We start from the raw sequence: 19,226 nt of genomic DNA, 5'->3' as shown, positions 1-19,226 counted from the left end.
ATTGAAAAAGTGACGTCATGGGAAGGCAGGGGTTCACTCTTTGGGCTGTAGACTTTGTTCCCAACTGATTACAAACTGTTTCACGGTGTCAAATGAATGCTTTGGAAGGTCGCTCCGGCTCCCGCGCAGCAGCACGAAACAAATGCTCGGCATAGTTCATATCTAGACAGCCCGCTCGAACCGCAAGCCTGCCTGCCCGTGACGTTACGGCAATGAAAAGCGCGGGTACATTCGAATCTTGGTTTTGGCGTCATTTTCATTTGCCGATTTCACAATAACTATTTTGATTTTCGCGAAACTAAATACCATGCCGGAAAGAGTAAAATATGGCGATTTCAGAAATATAGTTAGGTGGCTCAGAATATCGCCGGAGTACCCCTTTAAGCGCGATCCAAACCAACGCGTTTTTTGTGCGCGCGTAGGCCGTGCGCCTCCCGGAAATTGCGTATCGTTTTCGCTGTTTCCGGGCCGCTTTCCGAGGCAGAACCATACGCGTTGGTTTGGATGGTGCGCTTTCGGACGAGCGGAGAGCGTCTGCGCCAGACGGCGAAGAACTAGTGCCCTCGACCGAATGGCCGGGAGAGCAGCGCCCTACCCCATCATAGCGCGTTTTCCTGCGCGTTCCAAAATAATTGTTGCTAAGGTTGAAGCTTGGCCGAGTTTGTACGACGTAAAGAAGAAAACAGCGCAAAAAGACTACGGACTGCATGACGGAAGACACAGACAGCGCGCTGTCGCAACTACATTTTATTGGGCGCAACAGTGCAATATATACGCGCACAGTTGAGAACAGAAAAGGAAGAGATTTGGCCTAAAAACACAAAACAAAAAGCACAAAAAACGAAGTATCGCATCTAAAAAGACATACAGAAAGCACGCGCTAATACCAAGCTGATCAACCTTTTCTCCAACGTGGGTTAGGGTTAATCACCTTGGATCAATCTCTATCCTTACGAAATTCAGGAGAGCTTATCGATGTTATGAATAGCAATTACGGTAGAAAATCTTCAGTTTTCTCAATGGACATAAAGAATCTATATTATTATCCTGAAAACAAAGGACTGATGACAACGGTGAAAGAACTGTTCGAGCTAAATCTAGTAAAATTTCAGTCAGAGTCGGGAGTGTCGGTAGATGGTTTTCTCACAGTTCTGGACCGTTTATACCTGCATTCAACAATTATTGTATGATGAACGGATGTGCGTGCAGCAGGAGGCTCGCGCCGCTTTCGGCCGAGTTTTATCTCAACACCCTAGACAGATTTGTTATTGAGAAGGTGAGAGAGTTGCCCCCAAATGTAGGCTTTGTTCGAAGCTATGTAGACGACATAATTGTTAACCATGTTGAATAAACCTGAGACTGGAGCAGAAGCGAACATATAAGTCGAGGGAACAGAAAAGGACAGGACGACGTCTTGAGGCGTCGTCCTGACCCTTCCTGTTCCTTCGTCTTACATGTTCATCTCTGCCCCAGTCAGTTTATTCAACGTGGTTAACATTCACCAGCTCGCCTGCACCCTTACTATATTATCTCTGACGTAATTGTGTGCACTTTTCAAGGTCACTAATCGTAGTCCCTACAAAATGTAATAAGTTCAACGGCCTTGGAGCTGCATTTCAATGTGGGAAAACCGGAGGAGAATGTCATTCAATTTTTGGATTTACGCATTTATGTAGGCAATGGGCTGTGTAGGGAATATGTGAAGCAGGCGCCAAAACCCCTCTTATTGAAGCAAAGTTGTCATTCTAAAATTGTAAAGACAGGGGTAGTGAAGTCTCTGACAGGAGGCAGTAGTCTATCGTTGTGTGAGTTGTTTCGTTCCCACGTTATTTTCCCGTCGCATTTTACTTGTGCATTAACTAGCACTAGGTCCAGGTCATCACAGAAATCTTCTAACAATTTTCCGGTTGTACCTGTGAACCCGTCGAAATCTTTTAATTGGGCATTCTTTCTCACATAATTATTTCCTGATCAAGGCCAGTTTGTCTGGTGTCTCTTGACATACATGTAAAGTGTTCTGTATTTTCCTCCCTTGAGCCATTTCCTGTTTTAAGGTAAGCAAACCCCAGAAGAATGTTCAGACATGTTACCTTACCTTTAGGCCATACGTATTCTCTGAAGTTTTCCTTGTCTGTTTCTCAGTCTTGTCCTTTAACTTGCCTAGACCTCCACCTTTGCGTTCACCTGCCCTCCGGTTGCCTCCCATCTAGGAGTAGGCTGGTATGTACGGTGGTTCCTCCTCATCTCTAAGGTGCGTTTCTGCTACCCCATACAATTGATGATCAAAATAAACGGTTAGTGAACGTGCGTACTCCTCGTATTCGAAATGCACCCGAGAGATAGCCCGACTTTTTTTTTTTTTTTATTTGGCGTTTTTTCAGGCTCTTTCTAATGACTTCCACTCGTTCCTCGGCCTGCTCGGCTGGGATAACGCCGCAGAACACACCGCCATAGTGTCGGCCAGCTGTTGCCACAGACTTGTTTGGTTCTGAATATTTGCTTACTATTAGCATGTATCGCAAAAATATTCCGGCAAAGGCACACCTAAAAACTCCCTTTGTTCTGAGACGCTTCTTCAGTTCCTTATATAATAGCCAGTGGAAAGCTTAGTTTTCGCGGCAGTCCTCACGTTTATGGGCCCCGAGGGAAGGGCTCCCTCGGGCCTCATCTAAGCGCCGCATGCGCTTATCAATTTCAATTTTGCGCCGGAGAGCACTTCGTCAGCGTCATGCCACGGCTATGTCCTTCTAACGCCGCAATTGCCGCATGAAGGGCGATTCACACAGTTGCGTAGAGTCGGACCGAGTACGTGGGTTGCTATGGCAACAGCTGCATCGGCTCCAACGCAGCTGTTACGAACGCAGCTGTATCTATAGCAGCCCTCGCACTCGGTCCGACTCTACGCAACTGTGTGAACCGCCCTTCAGAGAGACTGGCCTAAGCCAAGGCGATTATTATGACGGTTGAAGCGCGAGATCCGTGCCATCCTTCTAACCAATGAATCCGGTCTTCAACAACTTTGATATTCGTTTATTTGGCAGTTGTTGTTCCCGACATTTTACACCATAAACATATGATAAAAACACAGATGACTGGCTTGTTTCCAGCCTTCGTGGCCATATCTGTGTTGATGACGCCGATGGAGCGCACTCTTCCGCTAAACCGAAACCAATAATTGTTCAGCGTGTTCAAGCCCGGTTGAGTTCCGAATGAGCATGCCCACCCTTCGAGGCAGAATGAAATTGCCTGGAGCGTCTCGGCCACGCGCTCCCACTGGGTCTTTCCAATAGCAGGAGACTGTACAAGTATTCTAAACCTCCTTGAAGCAGTACTTTTTAAAACTGACGGGATCAGATCCTTGCACGCAAGACGAAGCGGTGGCGAATCTTCGCCCCCTTCCTTGCCCCTGTTCATTTTTTTTTTGTATCTGCTGTTTTGCTGAATCGCCGTCTCCTTGCTTCCTCTGGTGCGAACGGCATTATTTGTCGTTATTTGTCGGCAGTTACCATAGCGTTACAAAAAGATCACTTGAAGTTGGCGGGAAGGACTCGGGGGAAGGTATTCGCTTAAGAGTGAGAGCCGGCGTGGTTGAGTGAAAGGGTGAAGTGGGGTAGAGAGCGAGGAAGGGGAATAGCTAGAAAGGACAGTGATGTGGTGAAATTGTGGACGGTATGAAATACCGAGAACTGCTTTTGTGACAATCGAGGGAACTAAATACCTCCGAGAACCTCTTCAGCGAGGGACCTAGCAGATCCCCCCTGGCCTTGCGGGCATCCTGCAGTTACGCTGGCCGACGTGCTCTTGTTGCAGATAGTAGAAAAGGACATCAATCCGTACGTCGACCAATGGGAGAAGGCCGGGCAGTTCGACGGCCGCACGCTCTTCAAGAAGATGGGCGATGCTGGTCTGCTGGAAATTACGCGTCCCGTCGGTGAGTTGCCCGATGTCTACCAGGCTCTAGACCACCGAATGTTGCCGTGGGGTGGACCAAGCAGAGATGCGTCTGCGGGACGCCTGTGGCCTTCAGTTAGGTTTTCTGCGGCCCGCTTTTTCTTTCTAATGTTCATTAAACATTCGACTTAAATTAGTTGCTCTGCCACTGGCTTACAAGGTTCGACACAATAAGGGTGTCTACGAGGCTTCAAACGGGGCATTGGTTGTAGGATCAAGGCAAAAATTAAGTGAAGGCCGACGTCCTTTTGTAACCTCCGTGCAGTCTTAGTAGCAGACATTCTTGAAGATAGCACGTCTGAATGCGTTGGTATGTCAGTGCCTTTTTTTCTTACGTTTCGCTTCCAGCTGAGGTTTAGTTCAGTGACTGCGACATAAAGTCAACACTGTGAGGGCGCAGGAGAGCTGGTGTAAGTTTACTATTACTTTAAAACACCTGAGACTGGGAAAAATATCTTGAAACAACCAAAAGTAGAAGAGACAGGGAAAGAAGTCAGTCAGACGAGGTCTCATTTTGAGACTTCGTCTGACTGACTACTTTTCCTGTCTCTTCGATCTTCTTTTGGTTGTCTCAAAATCTTCTCATCCAGTCTCAGGTGTTTTAGCAAAATGGCATAGACATAAATGCAACATTACAGATGGTGTCGAGCCCTTAACAACTGTGATATTACTCATTTCGAAAGCAACACTACTGGTCCACGTTTTTTCTGGTTAAGTAGGTTTCAGATGGTATATAATGTCACTGTTTTCCTTACCTTATAAGGCGTTCCTGAACCTTCGTAGGCGCAGGTAGGCCCAGAAAGCATCTAAGCTTAATAATTTATGCTATAAATTAGCACATTCGACCTCCCAACTGTGGAACTATTTACGTTCATGAGCCCCCTAGAGAGGGCGCACTTAGTTGGGCGCGCGTTCGTTACTCAGGCCACCCGTGTTTTTCATGATGGCTCCCACTTCTTGCTGCAAGCCGAATAACGCCATGGTGTCAGAAGTGGGGCACGGACAGCCAGAAAGGTTGGAAAAGTAGGAGACAAACGATGGCCGCAGTGAGAAAAAAAAAAAGAGGAAGTATGGCCAAAGAGAGCCAAAACATCGCTAAGCTCGCCCGCGTCGTCGGAGAAGACAAGATGGCTACAGGAGAGCAACGAGAGCAGCGGTCAAAGAAACCTGAATTAAGTTTCGCGCCGCCAACACAGTTCGACTTCAAATGCCCAAAAGAGTGGACAGCATGGCCCTGCCGGCTTCATGAGGCGGCTCATCGAGGAAGACGGGCCAGCTCAAGTGTACGTTTTAATCAACTGCCTGGACGGAGACACGGAAGATATGCTGGCAGCAGTGACGCTGTCAGAGGAAAGAAAGGTGGACTTTGACATGGTCATCGATATGTTGCAAAGACACTGTGTGGAGAAACGAAACGTCATCTAGGAGCGAGCAAGATTTCACCAGCGGAAGCAAGAACCGGGCGAAACAGTTGCGTTGTTCGTGACGGCCCTGCACAAACTGTGGCTCACTGCGGTTACGGACCGCTTAATTAAGGATGAATTGGTGCGTGACCGCCTGGTGGTTGGTCTGCAAAATGCCAAGCTGTCCATGACCTTGCAAAGGGATCCAGGGCTCACCTTAAAGGGCGGTACGGTAGGCGAGACAGAAAGAAGCCGTACGGAGAAAACAGGCTGTCGTGCGTCAGGAAAACCAAACAGAGGAGGTGTCATCTGTCCACGCCCTGTGGAAAGCAGCCAGCCAAGGCCGTTTCAGTTCCAGGGATGCAGCAAACAAGATCGCGGGATGGAAAATGTCGCCGCACGGGTCGGTCCACGGTTGCGGGAGATGCGGCGGGCAAAGGTTTCACAAAAGAAATAGCTAACCAGCATCCACATCCAAGCGCCATTCCTGCGATAAGAGAGGCCACTGACAAAATATGTGCCAAAAAAGATGTCTGAGGAGGTCACGACAGAAGAGAAAGAGGCTTCACCAGAAAAGTGGATAATGGGAGCGCTAAAGGTAGGAAAAACACAGCAGCGTGGAGGAAAAAACAAACGAACAAAAAACTAGGTTAACGGGAAACCCGGTTTGTTTCATAATAGGCACCGGAGCTGATGTCAATGCTTTTGCTGCCACGAGTGGTACCATATGAAACTGAAGTGAGAGACACAACGGTGAGACTGTATGGAGCTAGCCTGGGGGCAGCCTCTCAAGGTACTGGGAGTGCTCAAAGCTACGCTCAGTTGTGGAAAAAACAGCATCAGTCTAGAGATGTATGTCGTGGACGGACTGGAAGAATTCTTGCTGGAACACCGTGCAAGCACAGGGAGGTTTCCAGGACTGTTTAATGGACTAGGGGTAATGCAAGGTGATTAAGCTTAAGGCCAACGCAAGCCCGGTGTCAGTGAACACGTCCCGTCGCTGTTGGACAAGGTCAAGCTTTAGCTGAAGGAGATGGAGGAAGACGGCATCATCCGAAAAGTGGAAAATCCGACACCCTGGTGCTCAGCCATGGTGGTGATTCCCAAACCAAATTGGGAGGTCAGATTTTGTGTTGACTTGACAAACCTCAACAAGAGCATAAACAGGGAGAAGCTTGTCCTTCCATCAGTAGAAGAAACTGTGAAACGCCTTTCTGGCAGAAATATATTTTCCAAGCTAGATGCAACAGCTGATTTGAACAAGTAAAACTGGCACAAAAATCCCAACTGCTCACGACACTCATAACCCCATTTGGGAGGTTTTGTTTCCGAAGGCTTCCCTTTGGCATCTCAGCACAGGAGCATTTCGAGAGATGCATGAACCAAGTTTTCAAAGGGATACCTGGAGTGTTGTGTCACATGGACGACATTTTGATCACGGGAGCAGACGTCTCGGAACATTACAAGAGGCTGAAAGAGGTCCTGATGAGACTCAATGCTGCAAGAATCACTCTTAAAGGGACACTGACAGGGTATTTATGCTCGCCAAGGTTTTATTTGTACATGACAAGTGAGAGCCCATCTACCCAGAACACAATTTGCGACTCAAAATTCGTTTTCTTTTTGCCCGAAAACCGCCGATTGAAAACTGACCGGTTTGGGTCGTGCTTACTCTTTTCTCCGTGGTCACGTGCCATTTTGTGTGGTTTAGACAGAACGACCAAATATAATCAAAGTCGTGGGTCATCGAAGGCACCCACTGAATATTAAATATAGAGAAGAAATATGATACCCATTTTTGTGGCTTCTAAAAGGCCGCAAATACGTTGATTGAAGAAAACAAAAGTTGCACAGGAACGTGACTTCCACCAACTCTCTCCTCCTCTACATTTCGTTTTCCTCCCCAGTCCAGTTTTTATTTCGGCTTCGAGCAGTTGCGTTTTTTTTACTTTATTAAAAATATATGTGATGCTGCAGCGAAATATAGATTGGGTAGTCTTTTGACACCCTAATGAATCGCCTGGAAATGGGCGATTCAAAACAAATATTTTGTTGGGTGTCACTGTTCCTTTAATGGCAAGCGTGAGTTTTCAAAGACGTCGGTGAAGTTCTTGGGACACGTCCTGAGTGCAGAGGGGATCCGGCCAGATCCGGAAAAAGGGAGAGCAATCGTAGACTTCCCTACACCGGTTTGTGACACTGAGGTTCGCCAATCCGTCAATGACTTGCACGTCACGTCATTCAAAGAGCGCTTCGATGACCACCAGAGAAGTGGGGAAGAAGGAGCTCCTTTCTTACCAGGATCCTCTTTTGTGCATCCCGGATTTGCACAGACGTCACTATTCTTCTCCCGGATTATCCGAAGATCAACCCGCCACTAAAAATTCATACAAAAGCAGCTTCCCTCTCCTCCTCGTAAAAGTATGCGATGACGTCAGTGCAAGTCATGTATTGGCATGGCCAGTCAAGTCGGGCGGTTTTTGCGAAACCTTTCGGAGAAGCTGAAACACATAAGAGATGTCCTTATTAAAGACAGTGAATGAAACTGGGACATCCAGCAACAAAAAGAATTCGACCAAGTGAGGGAGGCCATCAAGGAAGCTGGAACTTTGACACTGTACGATCCCGGACAGCAGCGGATAGTGTTAGCAGACGCCTTGTCTTACGAACTAGGTGCAGCGCTGTTGCAAAAAGGTGGACAAGGGATCGTGCATCCGTTTGCGTTTGAATCCAAAGGGCTGAGTGAGACAGAAGGAGGGTATGCACAGATAGAGAGGCCTATGGAGTCACGTGGGATCTCTCCCGAGATCGCGCCTTACTTCAGGAACAGGACATCCTCACCATAGGAACCTCTTGGTGAAGGACATTCAACTTGTATCCCCAAGTCAATGAGGAAGAACGTACTGTGGAAGTTGCATGCAGGTTGCTATGAATTATCCAAGTGCGAGAGCGAGCGAGGAGGTCAGTGTGGTGGCCAGGACTGAGCACCGAGTTGCAAGACATGGTTGCAAACTGCGCAAACTGTGTCAAAGAGCGCACGCCAAGGATGGAACCCATGATAGCCTCGGAGCTTCCGGGTTATTGATGGCAACGAGTGGCAGCGGATCTATTTGAATTGAAGGGCAAGAACTACTGATAGTAGTTAATTACTACTCCCGGTTTATAGTAGTGTGCCTTCTGCGTCAAACAACATCGGAGGTGGTTGTGGCCGACCTCAAGTCTGTGTTTTCCCGCCTTGGGACACCTGAGCTGTTCAGGTCGGACAATGGACCGCAGTTTACGTCCCAAACTTTTGAAGAATTTACAAAGCAGTACCAGGTTTGCCACATAAAGATCAGTTCACACTGTCCCAAAAGCAAAGGAGAAGCAGGACGAATGGTAAAGGTTGCTAAAGACATCTTTAAGGGGGCCGAAGACCCTGACCTGGCACTTTTAATATGCAGAACCACTCCAGGCCCCTATAGACGCTTTGCAGCAGCTGTGCATGGACGCCGCCATAACTGACCTTCAGTTTTTGTTTCCTCTTATTTCGTTTATTTCACTTCATCTTTAACATAGCAGGGCAGGTTATTGCCACATTAGATTCAACTGTGTCCTTTTCCAAAGCACCTGCCTTTGTAGAAGATCGTTAACTATTGTTTCAGTTGCTCGGCATCTCGGTAAGACAAGAGAAGGTCAGCAATGGCGGCTGTAATATGGCGCGTGTGTAAAGCGTCTATAGATTCAGTTTAGCACAACTGCATATGGGACGGCAGCTACGTTCAACACTGCCTATCTTACCATCTCAGCTGTTCGCGAAAAGGCTCAGTCACATAGATTTTCGGAGAAAGGATAAAGAAGAGAAAAGGAGGCAAACCCAAAGGAGAACCGGAGGAAAATCCAAGGGTATACCAACGGCACGGAGTAAGTTATCGCAAGGAGCTGCCCATAGGAAGTTCGGTATGGGTCAGAGACCCTGGCATGACGCGACCAATTGCGAGCAAAACAAACAACCCAAGATAGTTTGTGGTAAAGACACCATTCAGACAACTCGTCAGGAACACCTAACACTTGGTCGCAGCAGAAATCCCAAGAGAGAGTGTGCAGACCCCATCCATCGAGGACGAAGATCCAACGAACGAATCAGCATGGGATCAAGACGAAGACCCAGCGACAGCTCTCATGCCAGGGGAAGCCGGCGTTGACTCAGCACAGATGAAGAGGAGCCTTGCATACGTACTAGAGCGGGGCGACGAATCATCCGTCACTCAAGATTCATAGACTAGTTCGACCTCCGTTCTAGGGAAAGAGAGATGTGGCAATATTTACGTTCATGAGCTTCAATAAAACCCCGAGAGGGGCGCACCCAGTTGGTCGCGCGTAGAGTAACTAAGACCGACACGCGGAGCGACTCTGTTTACCAAAACGGCCGGAAAGCCGCGCGTGCGCGGCAGCTATGTGGGCAAAAGCAGCCCGGCTCTCCGTCTTTTCGCCATTGCGCTCTATGGCGTGCGCTCGTTGTTGACGTTGTAGGGACGCTTGTATCTTTATTTGTGCGTCCTATTTCCTCACACGGTATGTCGTATGCTATGCCCGACTATTGGAGCTCGCTGCCCGAGCTTGAACGGCAGCGGTATCGAAACAAACTGTGCGTGAACGGCGTTGCCTACGAGGATCCGTACGCCGGAAACAAGGCCTGCTGGACTTCCGCCGTAAAGTTGCTGCCACGGAAGTCGACGGCTCACGTCGTCGTATATTTAGTTTTTTCGCCAAGCCAGTTCACGGCCGACACGGAGCAGGCGTACAAGTCTCTCGAGGCCTACGATTACTCCGAGTCGGTCTCCGCACTGCCGGCGGGATCAGCAGACTGTGGATCTGCGGAGGTGTATTCATTAATTGATTAAATACACACAGCGTCTTCGAGTCAAGGTATGATATTTTTCCTGCTCTCTTGACCAGAAGGCATGACAAGCAGTAACGCTTTGTCCGTTCTGCAGTCTTGGCGGTAACGCGTTACAAGTAACGGCGTTGCCGGTAACGCGCTACTTTTTTCAGTAACGTACTAACCTACTCGCTACGTTTTCGACACAGTACGTTAACATTTCAAGTGACTACGTTACTCATTACTACTCCCCAAGTCTTAAAGAAATTACGCTTCATTTTTTTCCCGTGTTTTAGGCGTCAAGCCATGTTTTTCTTTGCGTTTTTTCTCGTGAGTATTTAGGTGAAACCGTAAAAAGAGAAAGTAATTATGTTCAGTTTCTGCATAAACATAATGTTTCTTGATATATGGCCTGTATCGTCAAAACGGCAAAATCTGTTAAATCCCAATTTAAAAAGTAACGCAGAAGTAACGTGCCTTACTTTTTATCGGTAGCGGTAACGCGTTCCTTTTATTTTTAGGTAACGTAGCTCAGTAACGCGTACCTTTTATTTGCAATTAACGAGTGACGTATTTCGTTACTTTTTTTCGGGAACGCCTACAAACACTGCCGTTCTGTCGCCGATCCCCTTCTGCTGGATAGCACGGGCGTAGCGAGCATCGGACGAGCGCTTGGCCGATGCTTTGTGCGCGCACACCATGGGAACAAAATGCGGGTGGTCTCGATCAGACAACGGTTTCCTTGCACATAAGCAAGCCTCCGGACGGAGATTGAAATGGAAGCCGCACTTGCCTCGAAGAAAGTGTTTGCCGCACAAACGGTCGTTCGCGCGAGCCGACCATTTTCTTTTTTTTTTTTTTTCATCCACGGATATTATTTACCTCTATGCCTTTCAGAGTCTGCCGGGAACTTGTGGACACTTACTCCGCTGCTTTTCTTCTACATTTCGGTGCAATTAACGGCAACACAGCTTCGCGGCATGCAGAAATGCTATGACGCCCATGCGAAACGTACGCGCTTTTGCCCACACCCCCCGGCTCCGGCGCGATTGCAGCGCCGCCGCAGCTCCGTGACGCCAAGCCCGGGTGTCGGTGTCTGCTTGTAAAGTCACTGGATCGGGGGCAGTGACTTTATCTGTTTGCAGAGCCAGAGTAGCGCGTTCCTTTTCCTTTCGCCGCCATCTCCGTATTGGCGGAGGAGTGGTCACGTGCGCAGAACTGGAGCCGACGTTCGTGCGGGAAAGCGGCCTTCCAGAACGCCGAGTTTCGGGGGGAACATATTTTCCGCTTTGCGTTCGCAAAATATAGATCCTAGACGAAAATCGAACAAACTGAAAGCTTCCTAAGTCATTGAACATTATGTGTATCAACTGGGTACAGTAGAATCCCGTTTTTTTATAATGTGAGCGATGTTCTGGGACATTCGTTTTCAGGGTATGTGAAGCAGACGACACGGACGGCGATCGCGTTCCCCGCGTCTGCTGCTCTCGCGGAGTGATACGCGATACCGATACGCGACCGGCACATCCGGCCATCTTGGCGAGTCGCCGAGCTCTCGTTTGAAAGCGTGGGGCGTTTTCGTCAGCTGCTACGTCGTTTGCCGCCTTAAATTTTGCATGCGCGTAGAGAGAGCCCCGTGAAAATGACGGGCTGTAGTGTTACCAAGTGCACAATACGCGCAGACAGTGGCAAAAGCTTGTGCCGGATTCCGACGACGAGACACGATGTGAGACGCCGCCACGTCTGGCTTTTTCGTATGGGAAGGAGATCATTTTCAATCGTTGTCTGCCCTTTTACAATACCCCAAAAGATTTCTGCAGGCAGTTGTGTGGATGAACATGCTTTAGAGACTGTTAGCGCTGTGCCTGTTCGCAATTTCTTCGAGGGACCATGTCGGTGGTAGTAAAACAGTTACATGCCTTGCAAGTGACGTCACACTAGGGAACATCTAGGGAAGGACAGGGCCCCGCACCATACTGGTGGTTGACTTCACAGCGCGGGGATGCGCTTACCAAGGCGTAGGATGACGCTAACGGCCCGGACATGCGCTAACATGCACCATATTTTCAACAAAGGTACCGTGAACGTAGAAAAACGTGCTGAGGTTACGATAATGACGTTTATCTAGTACGTGCGGAAATTTTCGGCATTGGTGCGATTGCGCTACGAGCAGAAAGTTTCGAAATGCCGCCGACGAAGTTTTGACGCGAAGGGATGCCGTGTCGCCAAAAAATGAAAAAGCTTAATTGCGGGCTTCATCATTTGACGAGCGGCTCTAGGAGTCGCTTGTAGAAATATTGTTACGATTTTGCGAAATGCTGGTAAACAACGCAATGTAACCGTCATAATCTGAACCCTGAGACAAGGATAAATCAAATAACGGACAAGAAACTCATTGTCTCGGGGTTTATATTACGATGTTTCCTAACCGGCTCGCCTGCATACTTTCGCTCCTTGCAAAGGTTATCGTATCGCGGGCAGCGGATGGTACAAACCGATGACCCGGCGGCGGCGGCTCGGCGAGCTTGCACATGGGGGCCGCCGCCGACCGATCGCAGTCGGGCCGGGCTCGCGGCGCGACACTCGCCCGGATTCTGCCGGGAGCCCCGAAGGTGCGCTCGAAGCGTGAAAACGGTGTTATGCAACGAAGGCCGAAGGCCATATACACCAAGAACGAGAAAACGCCGATGCAAAGGCGTGCGCGAACGTAAACAACGGTAGAAAAGTGTCGTCGTTCGCCGCTATGAAATGCGTCCCGCAAACTCGATAATCCGCGGCCGCATCCCTTTCCTGCCGCTCGTACTTTATCTAACTTGACGGCTACTCTGTCTCGCGGGGCATGCCGACGAAACGATCGGACGATCATCGGGATACGGGGTAATTGCTACAGCCGAGCGCGGCGCAGTTTACCATTGCTCTCGCTGCGAAGGGCCGTCGAGTCAACCACCAGCATGGTAGACACAGGTGTTCGACGTCATCAAGTGACGTAGGTGCAAGGCATGTATAGGTTCAGCAAAATGTTCAAAATATATAAGAAAGCGAGATGTAGGTTGGTGTCACACACTGGAAGTAGACAGAGCTCTATCGCCCTACCCTCGGGGCGGAATAAACTGGTCAATAGGAAAGCAGTCAATCTCGGCATCATTCTGGTCCCTGCAACGAATTGGACCGCGTTTTCAAAGCCTTATCCGCAATGAAAGTGGAACGTACGTCGGTGAACTTTTTTTTTTATATTGGGCAGTTTGCACCTTGCGGCATCTCTCAGAGTTCGGAGCACCGTCTAACATTTATCATTCGCGAGCCCCTAATGTTTGCGATTCAAGCGAATTCAAAATTTAGCCCAACTTGAAAGCATGCGAAAATTACGGTCTCCAAGAGCTCCCAATTCGGGCGTCTCCAACTCGTAAAGTGGCAAAAACTTCGAATAAAAAAAAAAAAAAAAAAAAAGTTGTACACTATTTTAGCATGAAAGTGCAGGTGCTCGACATTTCTAAGATTCGCATATAATTGGAACGCACGAAGGTAAAGCACCTTTCCGTCTACATAATATCTAGTAAACTGTCTGCTGGAAAAACAAAAAAGTCAGGCTGAGCAGCGGCAATGGCTCTTCGATTAAACACAAGAAGAAAATAAGCAGGCCTGCGTTCTTTTGCTGCTTGCGATCGCTCGAGGGGAAAGGTCCTCAAAAAGTTGGGCACACGGCGGGCTCACGACGCTATCTGCGTCCCAGCAACAGCGACTTGACGATTTCATTTCACACGCGACCCGCGGAACCCGCGGGTGCGTACGCGTGTGCGCTTTTTGCGGGGAGGAGACAGGAAACGACGGGACAACGATCACGGCGCATGCGCGGCTCGTCGCCGCACGCCGCACTATTTTCCTTCCGCAGCGCGCCGCAGCACGCCTCAGCATGCCGCCTCCTCGCGTTTTCGCCTTCGTGCCCATGCAAAAACCGACCGTGGCTTCCCGCAGTTCTTGGCTCCATCCAGAATGGCACCATCGCGGTACTCTGCTCAGCAAGCGGAGCATATAGTTACTCTAGTCGCGCGTTCGTTATTCAGCCCACCTGTGTTTTTCACGGGCTCTTACTTCTTTGCCCAAACCGATCTACGACAGCGACTGGAAGTGGAGAAATCGGAATGGTCGATCATAATACTAGATTGTGGAGCCATTCCAGAGCTACGTTCGGCGTATTTCTGCACCTTCCCTCCATTTCGCAGCTGCTATTCTTTGGTAATTTGTGGCATGCGAAATGTTTCTGTGCGAGAGGTTCAGGCGTCACCATTTCAAAAGCCAGCATTAATAACAAAACAGATTGTTCTTAAAATGCACATGTGCTGTCATGCGCATCATGGTGGTTCCTTCCGTTGGTAGCGTTTCAATACAAATATCAAGGAACTATAAAAAGGAAGCTGGTGGCTGGGAAACGAATCACTTTTCCCTTCCGCAAGCATTATATCTGATCGGGAAGACAAGTCCCCCTTGCTATGTTTTAGGGTCCCGACGTCGCCATGGGCTGCAGTGGCTTTCACGTTTTGTTCCTTTCGCTGCTTGGGAAGCTCACAGCCCCATCATGTTGGTCCTCCGGTAAACCCAACTGAAGGGCTATGCAAGCTGGCGCCGCGGCCGTGATGAGCCGGAGAATGTTTCCATCAAAGCCGGGGAGACTTCACTCCCTGCCACGACACGTTCCGGCAAGCTACGGCGTCCCGCGCTGTGACGTGTTCTATGACGAAATCATTGGATGCTACCAATCACATTCACGAGCAAGGTGCAGAGGACGTCAAAGCAAGGCTTTCATGGCGTCGGGCGTCGCGGCGTTGTCCAACTCCCGAATGCACCGAAACGCACCGAGCACGTGGACAGAGCCATTTCTATTGGTGGGGTTGGGCAAGTCACATCGCTTTCCCCACTCCGGCCACCACGGCTCACCACGGCTCGCTGTCATGTTCAAAAAGAAAGAAAAAAAAAAAAGAATAATTAGTTTAGCGTTTCTGACAGAGCGGTGAGCCGTTCACGGATCACGCCGTCGAACAGAGTTTGTCCTTCCCACGTTTGTTTCATCGGCTGGCGACACCGTCTCGTTGGGGTTCGGGACGAGTGTTGGGGAGGAAAATGAATGCGAGCCTTATAAAACTCACTTTTTGCGAGAACAAAAACTGATGCCTGTTTCATGCATTCTAAACGTAAAACTCAGCAGGAGTAAGTCAAAGTGAAGAAATTGCCTCATGGGGCTTTTAGAAGTTTAGACCATTACGTCCCTCCGCATATCAGCGTGAGGTCCCGCCTTTAGCGAGCCAGCTGCCGCGGTTCTGACGAGGTGCGTCTCCTCGCAGAGTTTGGTGGGCTGGGCCTGGACTACAGCTACACGGTAGCTCTCTTCGAGGAGCTTGCCGCTGTCAACGCGAGCGGCGTCGTCACCGGCATCCTCGTTCAAACGGACATATGCACCCCGGCGCTGGCGAGGTTTGTCTCTCTGCCCTTCGTTTGTTTATTTTTGGAAGTCTAATAAAGGGCTTGAGTTTTGTCAGATAAAAGGTGTGGCGCCGAAGCGGAGATGGCTTTCTGTTGACTTGCGTGAAACTTATATTCTGTTTTGTAAACACAATAGCGTGTGTGCTGTTATTTTCCCATATTGTCCACGTTTATTCCAGGGTTAAGTTGTTTCTAGCTTTCGTCGTTTCAAGAGTCGGGTTCGAGTCCCGGTTGAGGTGATGAGATGGGGCTGTGTCTCCAATATTTCGGTTGCACGTCAAAATATCCCAGGATGTTTGAAATTATTCCTTGATCCCCCGTTGGGGTGTGCCAGATGGCCTTCGTTGGGAGCACATAAAAACCCAAAATTTGACTTCTGTTTTTCTTTATAATTTTATTTTAGAGTGAGGTCCATCACAAAGTGTCCGGTGATGAGCAGATGCTGCCCCCTGTATGATCAATTAGAATTCTGCAAGCTTTCTAAAGTGTCGAGTTGCGTATCGCGCTGCGAATTGATTGATATGTAGGAGTCTTTTCTAGCATTATGAACTTAGCATTGACTTTCTGTTTCTCCCCCCTAACAGGTATGGTTCTGACGAGCTCAGGAAGCAGTTCCTAACCCCGTCCATTGCCGGAGATCTGATCGGCTGCGTTGGGATCTCCGAGCCACACTGTGGTTCCGACGTCGCAAGTAAGCTCGACTGGCGACGTATTCAAAGCCGTTATCAAAGGTCAAGAGGCCGCGCCGAGCGTGCAAACGTTCCGCCGTGTTCAGTTGCACGATGTTCATACAATCTCCACTCGTCCCAAGACTATGAGGTGCAAGCAAGCTGACACGAATGACGATACTAATCCCTGGAGAAGCGGAACAAGGGGAACAAAAGACAAACATAACGATTCAAACGCATCTACGTGACTGGTGCGCGAACGAAGAAACCCGCTTGGTACTGGTGTCGAACCAGGGACCTCTTAATTTCCAGTGGAGCGCTTTGCCAACTGAGCTAACCAGGAGTTAGACGTCAGTAGAACAAACGGATTTTATCAGCTTCCCCGAGTCTAGCACCAACAAGGGCGAACTGCCTGCGTTTTAAGTTTATGATGATAATGCAATTAATGCAAAGGTGAAAGTGAGCTGACACTAATAATCAGTGTTGTACGGAACGGCGTTCCAACGAACGGCGTTCCTGGAACGCGTTCCTTTTAGGAGGAACGAAGGAACGCCACCGTTCTCTTTTGCATCGGTGGAACGGGAACGCGTTACATTTTTACTGGAACGGAAAAAGGAACGGCGTTCCTTTTTTCTCGTCCAGTGGGGCAACTTTATTTCATTTTAAAGAGGGAGAGTCTAAAAGTATAAAGACAATATCTTTACGAACAGCAGGATATCGTTAACTTTTTGGTTACTTATCTTAGGGTTTATCTTGTGTGGTCCTCGCTGGGTAACCGTCGGGCGCAGGAGAGCTAGCGGACATTGATTCTTTTTTCAGTGACCGAGACTGGGGTACAAAAAGCAAAACGCTTAGTCGAAGGAAAAGACACAAAAAGAGGGAAAGTTTCAAACTCGGATATTTTTTTTTTTGCATCCACGAATCCTTGTACACCCAGAAATCTAAGGACGACTACAGCGATTACGAAACCTTCTAAAAAAAGCCTACAGTTTAAAAAAAAAGGGTACCAGACACGGACGTACCCTTGTATCCCGAATATTCGTCACTGAGACTATGCACAAAACTGAACTTTGATGTTCTCTTACCTTGTCCCCCACCTTCAAACTGAACAACAAATCCAACCTTCGCAAAGAAGTATTTGTAGTTTTCAAGACTGAACTTCCAAAAGCCCTACCCTCTTCTTCACTTGCTCTTCTTGAGGACAGCAACATCGAAAAGCAACTGTTGTGATGCCCGAACAAGGAACCTTGTTGGATTGAAAAGCGTGAGGTTGATGTAAAACGCTCGTGCAATATAGAATGACAGTACATATGGTTCGTCCAAGTTGCCCTCCACAAACATGAATATGGTTAAACGCTGAGAGTTTTAAAGGGAAACTCCGCTTCATTCTCGGTTGTTACCAAACACTGCGACTCTCTTTAGTGTCATCTATAGAGACCGAATGTCAAATATTATAACGTAATACCGCCTAAAAGATCACTAAACCGGCCGACAAAAACTGAGACGCGCGAAGTCACCAAAATCCGCTAATTTAGCGGGCGACGTGCGGCGCAGCCAACGTTGTATTTCCGTTGTGGCTGACGTCTGTTGCATACGCAGTTTTTTTCTTGGTATTTTCTTTTCCAGGGAGAGCTTACCGGGCGGCGCTACGGACGCGCTCCAAGTTTGAGCAAGCAAAGAGGCGAGCCTACTACAATAGAGATCAGTGAGCGAGACAGACAAAAAAAAAAAAAAAAGACCGAGAACAAGAGAAACAAAAAGAGGAAGAGAGAGTTGTACGGGATGAGCTTCGCTGACACACCCGCCAACCGGTGCCAACCGACTAGCCGCCTGGGTTGCCGCCTACATAGCCTGCTTCGTTGGTGCTTGCGTTGCCTGTTCGCCGCCGCGGCTAGGCACGCCCTCCCTCCTCCCTCCTTGCCCTTCCCCTCGCATCCGCGTCTTTCTTGGGTAACCCAAGAAAGACGCGGATGCGAGGGGAAGGGCAAGGAGGGAGGAGGGAGGGCGGGCCTAGCCAAGGTTACCGCTAGTAGATCACGTGACCCCTTGTATTCCACGTGGGTGCGTACGCAACTGACGTTGAGAGTACAATGTTGCCCGGCTGTGCCGAAGTTTCAGTTTCGGTTTGCGATTGTGGTAAATAACAAGATCGCACGAAAAATATTTTGCTTTTGATGAAACAAACGGTCTAGGGTTGTTTTGAAGTACTTTTCACGTTTATATCACCCACTATCTCAAAATTTCCGAAATCAAGCGGAGTTGCCCTTTAAAAGTGAATATATAGACAAATAAAACACTGCTTCCGCTTGTTTTTACCTCCTGGCACCCTTCCATCACGGCATTCCAATTCGCATGTTCCAATTTGATGGAATAGATTAAAAAAAAAAGCTTTCCTTGATCTAACTAAATATGGTAATCTGTAAAATACAAATGTAACGTAAATGTAACGATACGTTTCATTCTTAAAACTGTAACGGGAACGAGTTCCTTTCTCCCAGATGGAACTTATAACGGGAACGCGTTCCAAAAATCAGAAGGAACGAGGAACGATATCTCGCTCCTTTTTTTCAGGAACGTGTACAACACTGCTAATAATCCCTGGAGAAGCTATTCGTGTCTGCTCGCTTGCCCTTTTGAATTAATTGCATTATCATCATAACCTTAAAATGCAGGCCGTTCACCCTCGTTGGTGTTAGACTGGTGACGGCTGATAAAACCCGTTTGCTCCACTGACGTCTACCTCCTGATTAGCTCAGCTGGCAAAGCGCTCCAGTAGAAATGGAGAGCTGCCTGGTTTAATACCTGGACCAGGCGGATTGTTTCGGTGGCGCACCAGTCACCTAGCTGTGTTTGGAAATTTGTGTTTGT

General features: G+C 48.5%; 1 protein-coding gene across 1 annotated transcript in view; it reads left to right on the top strand.

Annotated features, from left to right (window-relative positions):
* Nucleotides 1-19,226, top strand: part of LOC8028971 (probable acyl-CoA dehydrogenase 6) — a 125,080-nt gene that overhangs the window by 85,727 nt on the left and 20,127 nt on the right. The window contains exons 3-5 of the mRNA XM_040206592.1: nt 3,811-3,931; nt 15,552-15,681; nt 16,275-16,381. Of these exons, the coding sequence (XP_040062526.1) occupies nt 3,811-3,931; nt 15,552-15,681; nt 16,275-16,381 (358 nt within the window). The remainder of the gene's footprint in view (nt 1-3,810; nt 3,932-15,551; nt 15,682-16,274; nt 16,382-19,226) is intronic.

The sequence above is a fragment of the Ixodes scapularis genome, unplaced genomic scaffold (genome assembly GCF_016920785.2).
Source record: "Ixodes scapularis isolate PalLabHiFi unplaced genomic scaffold, ASM1692078v2 PGA_scaffold0__279_contigs__length_252992795, whole genome shotgun sequence".
NCBI classification, from domain to species: Eukaryota; Metazoa; Arthropoda; class Arachnida; order Ixodida; family Ixodidae; genus Ixodes; species Ixodes scapularis.
The sequence above is the reverse complement of the archived record's forward strand: the minus strand, read 5'-3'. Positions and strand labels throughout refer to the sequence as shown.